This window comes from Daucus carota, chromosome 2 (assembly GCF_001625215.2).
Source record: "Daucus carota subsp. sativus chromosome 2, DH1 v3.0, whole genome shotgun sequence".
Taxonomy (NCBI): Eukaryota; Viridiplantae; Streptophyta; class Magnoliopsida; order Apiales; family Apiaceae; genus Daucus; species Daucus carota.
In genome coordinates, this window is record NC_030382.2 from 43,619,805 (window position 1) to 43,629,022 (window position 9,218).

The 9,218-nt window shown below is 36.3% G+C and overlaps 1 protein-coding gene across 1 annotated transcript; it reads left to right on the forward strand.

Annotated features, from left to right (window-relative positions):
- Positions 1 to 489: 489 nt before the first annotated feature.
- LOC108208912 (uncharacterized) lies at positions 490 to 7,618 on the forward strand. The gene is made up of 11 exons (XM_017379527.2): positions 490 to 982; positions 2,071 to 2,195; positions 2,773 to 3,217; positions 3,323 to 3,435; positions 3,612 to 4,392; positions 4,600 to 5,037; positions 5,419 to 5,601; positions 5,710 to 5,937; positions 6,116 to 6,455; positions 6,572 to 6,761; positions 6,866 to 7,618. The coding sequence occupies exons 1-11, from the start codon at positions 773 to 775 to the stop codon at positions 7,347 to 7,349; spliced, it is 3,537 nt and encodes a 1,178-aa protein (XP_017235016.1). The 5' UTR covers positions 490 to 772; the 3' UTR covers positions 7,350 to 7,618.
- The last annotated feature ends 1,600 nt before the right edge of the window (positions 7,619 to 9,218 follow it).

Consider the following 9,218-nt stretch of genomic DNA (forward strand, 5'->3'; position numbering starts at 1 on the left):
TTTAAAATACATGCTACGTCATATACATTTAAAGGAGTATATTCTCCTTCATATGTTATTGATTATTGATAAATAAAAATTAATCCAACAACCATTACTCCATCTCAATATTCTTAATATTCTCAATTTAGTTAATTTTTTAATTATTCTTAAAAAATGTCAATTCACTTAATATACTCCGATTTACTCAAAATCTCGATTTATCAACAAAATTTACGAATCTTGAGTGACAAATTAATTTTGATTCTCAATTTCTTACAATCATATATTTTGTCCTCATTTCTAAACAGATTAAAAATAATTCAGCTGAAAATCATAGGAAGTTGAATATATAGAATATATAAATTGTAATTGTGAAACAAAAAATTGAAAATAACACAGTACTATTTATAAAAGGAAAAATACATAGCAAAGTGTGGTTACTAAGAAAAGAAAAGCACATATACAGTAGGAGTAGTATACATACACAAACCGAACTCTTGAACACTTGTTTTCCGTGTGAGTTTAGACAACAAGGTGTGTGTATGTATATATGTATCTATTCTCGCCCAACAAACGCACCCCAACCCCGTTCAAATAATCTCTCTCTCTCTCTCTCCATCTCTCTCTCAAACCTTTTCATCTATATTACAAAACCCCAAATATCCACATACCCTTTGATTTATAATTACTTTAGTATCACAGTATTTTTACTTTAATTTGTCTTTCATCACAATTTATTGATTATTATTTGATTGATCATAATTAATAATTAATTGAATTGAATTGATCCATGGAAGTGGGAGTGGAGTCGCCGGAGAAAGGGGCGAGTGTGAACGCAATCGCCATGGATTTTCCGGTCTACGATGACGGAAACACTGTCTGTTCGCCGCCGATGATCCCCTCAAGGATTCGCCGTAGACTGTCGGAGAACAAATCGTATTCTCCGTCCAGTGTTGAAGAGATTGAAGCCAAGCTTCGAGACGCTCATCTTCGTAGACAGGTTATCTCTCTCTCTCTCTCCCCCTCTCTCTCCCTCTCTTTGTTTTCTGCTTCTTTCTTGTGATCTTGATTAACTTTAAAATTTATTTTGTGTAGCCCATGTTTTGTTTAGAGGAGTTTAAAGGAAATTAAATCTTTGAATATTATTGTAAGGGTAGTTGAGCAAGTAAAGAAATTTTACTTTCTTTTCGGTTCAAGATTAGAAAAAAAAGAAATTCTAATTGTGTTTGAGAGGAGGCAAAAAAAAAATAATTTGTGTTTGAGATGGTTATTATATGTAAAAAAATTTACTTTTGTTATATCTTGATTTCTTGGTAGGTTTTAGTTTGATGTGTACGGAAAGCTCTCAACTTATTTAAGGGTAGTTGAGCAAGTGAAAAAAAAAAAGCCTTCTTTTTGGTTGTGTAAAGTAAGATACTAAGATCATAAATAAATAAGTGTATATTAAGTGAAATTTATGTTTGGGAAATATATTCTTTGTCTGTTTATACTGTTATCTTGATTTTGGTAGGTTTTTGTTTGGTACATAAGAAAATTTACACAATTTATTGAGGGTAGTTGACAGAAATACAAGTTGAAGTCGGTCAAGTACCAGGATAATTAAGTGTTGGTTGCTGGAGTTTTTATTAGATTCGGGTAGTTGTGTTAGTTTTGAAGCGGAGTATTAGGTGGCCTTTGAGTTGTTTCTGGTTGAAAGTTTGACTCTTTTTTTTTTGTTTGTCTGTTTTTACTCCTGAATTTTTTTATGGGTGTAACTTGTAATTTTGAAGCTGGATCAGTTTTTAGGTGGCCTTTGAGTTGTTTCTGGTTGAAAGTTTGACTGTTATTTTTGTTTTTCTGTTTTCACTCCTGAATTTTTTTATGGGTGTAACTTGTAATATTGAATCTGGAGCAGTTAAATAAAACAAGGGAAAATTTTGAACTCTGGAGGTGCCCAGCAGGATTAATGTAGTGTTAAACATTTTTTTGTGATGTTGTTGGACATTTTTAGTCGCAAGTATATGGATTTATTATTGTTTATGGTGAAGAGTATTTTAATTGGACTTGACATTAGTTTGCTGCTCTGTTTTTTTTTATGATCCTTTGCAGAAATTTTACGAGAGCCTTTCGAGTAAGGCTCGGCCAAAGCCAAGGAGCCAATCGCAATCTCCTTCTCGTAATGAAGACCTTGGTCAGCGCCTCGAGGCTAAGCTGCAAGCAGCTGAGCAGAAAAGGTATTTCTTGTTCTGATTTTGATCAAATATTACTGCTGTTAGAAAAGTTTTAAGAGGCTACGGTAAGGAGTTTAATCATGAATTGTTTGATCGTGATTGTCATTTCAGTTGCGGTTTATGTTATGATTATCTGTTCTATATCTTCAATCCTCAGACACCAGTCATTATCGATTTACTTTTAGTACTTGGTACATAAACTGTTTCGAAAATAATCCTTGTTAAAATATCTGAATTCTCCCTGCTGGAAAGTTGACTATGTTTTTCTTTGTGCATTTGTTTTTACTATGCATCTCATCCAGAATCATTTATCTTTTTATGCTTGCTTGTAAAAAGCATAAAAAGTCTAACTAACCATGGGGTTAGTCGTGTAAAAGTTTTACAGATCATGTGATGTGGTTTAATTACAAGAAGCAGAAGCAGTTATATGAGATTGACCTAATTTTTGTTCCTTGAGCAATTACTCTCTTTTCTTGTGTTACAGTGAACATAAGGTGTTTGTAATTTCGGTGTACCCTTATCAGTTTTGTTAAATATTACATCCTAGTTTGGCACTTACCTGTATATTTTAATGTATCAGGCAGAGTCTTCTGGAGAAGTCCAAGACGCGCCTAGCTAAGTTGGATGAGCTGCGGCAAGCAGCTAAAACTAGTGTAGAGATGCGTTTCAAGAAGGAACGTGCCGAGCTAGGCACCAAGGTAGAATCACGAGTTAAAAAGGCGGAGGCTAATAGAATGCTTATTTTAAATAGTTACTGCCAACGGAGAGCGACACTAAAGGAGAGAACAAGTCAGTCATTATCAAGACGGATTGCTCGGGATAGCAAGTATAAGCAGCGTGTGCATGCTGCCATTTGCCAAAAGCGTGCTGCTGCTGAGCGCAAGCGACTGGTATTACTGGAAGCTGATAAGACAAGGGCAGCAGCAAGGCTGCTGCAAGTGAAAGAAGTTGCAAATTCTGTTTCTCAAAAGCGAGAGATGGAAAGGAGAACTTTGAAGGATAAACTGGAAGACAGACTACAGCGGGTAACTCTATGTTTATCTAAATTTGAATGCGCTTTTCCCTCCACCCATTACATTCTTGATTTTCTTAGGCCTTACATTTTACCTACATGTGGAATATAAATACAGGCAAAGAGGCAAAGAGCAGAATATATCATGCAGAGAGCAAAGATTCAGAACTCCATTCCTGTCAATTGGATAAAAAGACAGCAAGCTGACCTCCTCTCTAGAAAATTAGCAAGGTATGTAGTGCCTCGACTATTATCTTCTTATACATGTAATTGTAAATCTATAAACTTGTTTCCTGTCCTTTGTTGAAATTAAACATGCACCTATAAGAGGATTTATATTACAGCTTAGCTTGTAGTCGCTTATAGTGTTCATTGTAGCTTATAGTTTTATTAATTGTATATTGTAGGTGTTGGAAGAGATTCCTTAAGACACGGCGAACTACCTTGGATCTGACCAGAGCTTATGATGTGCTGAACCTGAACGAGCCTCGAGTTAAGACAATGCCGTTTGAGCAGCTTGCACTGCTGATTGAATCAGCTTCTACCCTTCGAACTGCAAAGGCTGTGCTTGATCGGTTAGAAAGCCGGTTGAAGGTTTCAAAGGCTGTTTCTTCTAGTGCAAATTCTTGTGCTCTAAGTGATATTAATCATCTTCTTAAGAGGGTTGCATCTCCTAGCAAGAGAACTACCCCTAGGAGACCTGGACGGAACAAAGATGCTAAGAAACAAGTTGCTGTCAGAGGGACAGCCAAAGCTCCTGCTGAATTATCAAGATACCAGGTGAGAGTTGTCCTCTGTGCATACATGATACTGGGTCACCCGGATGCAGTTTTTAGTGGTCGCAGTGAACGCGAACATGCTCTGGCCAGGTCCGCAGAGAAGTTCATCGAAGAGTTTGAGTTACTTGTGAAGATAATCTTAGATGGTCCTATTCACAGTTCTGACGAAGAGTCTGACCCTGCATCAACAAGGCGTTGGACCTTCAGGTCCCAGCTTACAGCCTTTGATGCCGCATGGTGTGCTTACCTAAATAGCTTTGTTGTGTGGAAGGTAAAGGATGCAGAGTCATTGGAAGAGGATTTGGTGAGAGCTGCCTGTCATCTTGAGCTCTCAATGATGCAAAAATGCAAGCCAACTCAAGGAGATAGTAGTACTTTAACGCATGATTTGAAGGCCATACAGAAACAGGTCTCACTCTATCCTTGTTATTCACTCCATTGAATTTGAATTGCTTTACAGAAGCACAGAGTATATCATGACAGAGAAGGTTTTTTCTTTTTTGGGAGGGGGGTTGTAAATGAAAATTTATTAGATCGTTAGTCTTTAGTTTCATGAGCTTACTAGAACTGTGGAATTCTGATTTGTGCTTCTGTATGATTAATTCTTATTGGTCAGGTTACAGATGATCAGAAACTATTAAGGGAAAAAGTGATGCACTTAAGTGGAGGTGCAGGCATACAGCGTATGGAGGATGCCCTTTCTGACACACGAACGAAATACTTCCAAACAGTAGAGAATGAGAAATCTGCAGTGTTTCCGCCAATTACTCATATTTCATCTCCTAGCCTGGCTATGCCCATGCCAGGCTCTTCAGCAGGATCTTCTTCCGCTATGTCACTAGGAAAAAATGTTGCAATGGCGAGGGGGGAGAGATCAAGCCGTGTAGTTCGATCACTATTCAAGGAGGAAGGGTTTGTCTCAGGCAAAGAAGATGCTATCCCTGCACGAACTGAAAATTTGGGTTTGGATAATGAGTTGATGGTAAATGAAATTATTCATGAGCAGCGTCACATATTTGACGGTGCCCCTGCTACTGAAGAAGTTAGTATACAGGTTAGTGAATTATGGTTAATTAGCTAATACTCCCTTCGTCCCCTTTTACATGTAAATTTTGAAAAAATCACACATATTAAGAAATAGCTAGTTGTATAAATTTTTTGTTTGAATATCCCTAATTAATGTCTTGAAAGTGGTGAATTCAACTAAGTTTTAAGTAAGTCAAGCCTTGAAAATAGAAATTATGGGGATAGATTTGAAAATTTATCATTATATTTGCTTTGAAAGTGTAAATGGACATGTAAATAGGGACACAATTTATTTTGAATATGGACATGTAATAGGGGACGGAGGGAGTATTACATCCTGTATATATGATGGACTGCTGTCTTAATATTTCGCAAATGCTGCAACATCTCATATTGTGCATCTATGCAGGCAAAAGTGCAAGCTGCAATGGAGAAGGTTTTCTGGGATAGTGTTACAGATTCTTTGAAAGATAATAATTATGAGAGAGTTGTTGAACTTGTAAAAGAGGTGAGAGACGAACTTTGTGACATTGCTCCTCAGAGCTGGAAACAGGAAATAACTGAGGCAATTGATGTGGACATAATTGCTCAGGTACTATGCCCCTTCTGTTATTTAATCATGACCTCATAATTGTGTTCCCATTTTATATTTAGAGCATTATATGATACTGTTTGCTTCCCGCTTTTTTTATATTATCAGGTGCTGAATTCTGGTACAGTGGACATGAATTATCTTGGGAAAATTCTAGAGTCTGCATTAGTAACCTTGCAGAAGCTCTCTGCTGCAGCTCATGAAGATGAGCTTAAAAAAACCCATAATAATTTGCTGAAAGAACTTGCTGAGTTATGTAATGATGGAGATGGAACAAACTATTCCCATGTCATTGCATTGGTTAAAGGATTGCGCTATATCCTGGAACAAATTCAGGTATTTAAAGATAATTCTCTAGGACATGACCTTTGTCTAATGTCTTTTGCAAGGGAACTGAACTATTGCGGTCCACTAAGACGATGAATTGCAAGCCTGATACATTCTTATCATTTTAGATGATGCATGCATCTTATGAACTTCTCTAGGTTCTGAATACTGATTTATCTTTTGGCAGGCTCTAAAGCAAGAAATAAGCAGAGCACGTGTAAGGATTATGGAACCCCTCCTGAAGGGTCCTGCTGGTTTGGATTACTTGAAGAATGCATTTGTCAAACGTTATGGGCCTCCATCTAATGCAGTTACTGCTCTGCCTTTGACAACTCAATGGCTTTTATCAATATGGGATAAAAGAGATCAGGAATGGGGTGATCACACAACTGCTCTGTCAGATATGAGAAAGAGAAATGGAGCTTCTGGCCACATACTCATGCCTTCCATAACTCTTAGAACTGGCGGAAACCTATCTGCAAGGACTACTGGGAGCCAAGTTCCCTCGTTCTCTTTAGATTCTCCGGGTAAACCTTGTATTCATATTGATGCATCAGGTCTCCTTGTATCCAACTCGAATTAATCATCTTGATGTGGGTTCTTTTCTTTATTTATACTGAACTTTTGAATTTGAATTTTGTAGAGATTGATAATCGACCACTTGAGTGCAAGGGAGAAAAGGTTGATTTGTCAGTGAGGCTGGGATTGCTGCAGTTGGTAAACCAGGTTTCTGGTCTTACAGAGGAAACGATGCCTGAAACTTTGAAGCTCAACTATACGAGGTTAAGAGCTGTACAAGCCCAAGTCCAGAAGATCGTTGTTGTTGCCGTCAGGTAGATCACCAGAGCACTTGGATACTTTTTCTTTCTAATTTATATTCTTAATTCATCACCACCATTGATTAAATGTTCATATATATATATATGTGTTTCTGTAGCATCCTTGTTTTGAGACAGACTCTTCTCAGCGAGAAAATAGTAAGGAATGCCGAGGATATGGATCATATGATATCAAGTTGTGGAGATAAAGTATCTGCTCTTGTGGATACGGTTGAGGATGCTGGTGTAGAAGAAATTATTGACGTCCTCAGCAAGTTGGTGGAAGATTATGACATGTCTAACGACACTGCGAAGAGGCAGTCCAGGAAGAATGTGATGGGCAGAATGTTAGTAAAGAGCTTACAAGCTGGAGATGCTGTATTTGATCTAGTGTCTCGTGCTATATATTTAGCTGCAAGAGGAGCGGTTCTTGGAGATGCCGAAGGACTAGGAAGAGCACTGACCGAAAATTCACTGAGAAAGATAGGTGCAGCGGTGTTAACTGATCGGGTGGTGGAAGCAGCAAAAGTATTGGTATTAGCAGCTACTGTGTCCGTTAATGTTCACGGGCAATGGTACACACAGATCGTAGAGAATATGTGAAGAAACTGCAGTATGCCCAAATTGGACAAGGTCCGGAGAAAGTTTATCTTGATTGCTTGATTTCCCTGTATATAAATTTCAACTGACTGTAATTTGTATAAAGTTCTAGTGGCAGATGTCGATATTATTGTGTAGAATTGGACTACGAAAAGAGGTAATAAATAAACCCTCTTCTGTAATTAGTTTTATTTGTACCACATTTGAGGATTTGTTGGTTGAAGAATGTATGTGGGTGGTTAATAATATGGCAACTACGTTCTTCACAGGTATGTTGCTAACAACTTGTTTGCGAATTTGTAAATATAGTGATTTCTAGGTTATTTTTAGAGTCCATCCAAAATCTAATCAAAATTGAGTCCCAAAAGATGTGTTTCGATATTAATGTTAAAACAGGCTATAAATTCAAAAAATACACATGAACAGAGATGAAAATAATATTAATTTATGCATTCTCACCCAGTTACAATGGTGATATCATTTATTGTCTTGTAATATAGGAGGGATATAATTGAACCACATAGAAACAGATCTTGTAAATTAGTAGGCCACTAAAACAGTGGTATGGTTGACCGAAAGTTATGTTTGGAATCCATCGAGATCAAGAAAAGAAACGAATCAATGAATAGAAAAGAAACGAATCAATGAAGATAATAATGTATTTTTTGACACTATCATTCCCATCCCATTTCAGACCGCAAAACAAACCATTTGGTTTATATCGAGTAATTTGTATTTGGCATCCTATTATTCGTACGCGCAAGCCGCAGCTCTGATATTTAAGAGCATCTCCAATAACTCCTTCATAGTGGCTTTTAAATTGAAATTTGAGGAGGATGATATTTTTGCTGGCTCTTAAACAAAGTAAGAAGTGAATAAACAGAATTAAAATAGTAGTAATGAAATAATCAAAATAATGAAAATTATAAACATTATCTCCACTCAATACATGTTCGAGTACAGAACTCATTTTATTCTCCCTCCTTTCATCCAAATATACACAACATCTAGCGCAAATGAAGAGAAGGTGAATTTCTTTTCGGTGACAAACAGAAAGAAAAATATATCCACTTATAAATGTGATTCATGTGCCCCTCTTTCTCCTCAAAATCCTAGACCCTGTGATTGGGATAAGCTGAAAATTACTTGTGACATTATTAAAACAATTGTCTGAAACTAATATTAATTATATTAATATTTTCTAAAAATAATATAAATAAAAATTATCAACTTATTTAATAATAAATGAATAAAAGATGAATTTCTGATCGATGACTAACAAAAATAATGGACGAAGTATTATCCATTTTATAAATGTTGATTCATATGCCCCTGATTCTCCTTAAAATCCCGGATCCCCTGTTCAAACAAGTGTCAGAAATTCTTATGCTTTATCTTGTTTCTTTTATTTTCATTTGCAATGCTAATTTTCTTATTACCAAAAGTTATTGGGCATCTCAGAATGTCATTCTCAATAATGAAAATTTTGAAATGACATTCTTTGCAACATTCATCTTTTAATTCTTCCATATCCTCCTCGCCACGCAAAAATATATCAAATTTTCATTGCTACTCACAATCTTCGCCGGAACACAAAAAATAAGTAGCAATTTTAATTAATTTCTTACCACTTGTATCTATGTTTTTCTTCACAATAATTCTTTAAGACCCCGTTCCATTCCTGACGGAACACGCTAATACAGCCTCTCGCAATCTTCATACTAGCATTTTGAATTCATTTTTTAACCAAATCTGTAACCTTTGCTATAACTAGATTGTTGTAATCTCACAAACACTGATTCTGTTTAAACTGAATCAGAACATTATAAAATAAGAAACAATACAAGACAGGTATGGACACTACGAACTATG

Coding starts and splice junctions, on each gene's coding strand:
- LOC108208912 (XM_017379527.2), top strand. CDS start 773: ATGGAAGTGGGAGTGGAGTCGCCGGAGAAAGGGGCGAGTGTGAACGCA. Junction 983..2,070: donor ACGCTCATCTTCGTAGACAG/GTTATCTCTCTC, acceptor GATCCTTTGCAG/AAATTTTACGAGAGCCTTTC. Junction 2,196..2,772: donor CAAGCAGCTGAGCAGAAAAG/GTATTTCTTGTT, acceptor TTAATGTATCAG/GCAGAGTCTTCTGGAGAAGT.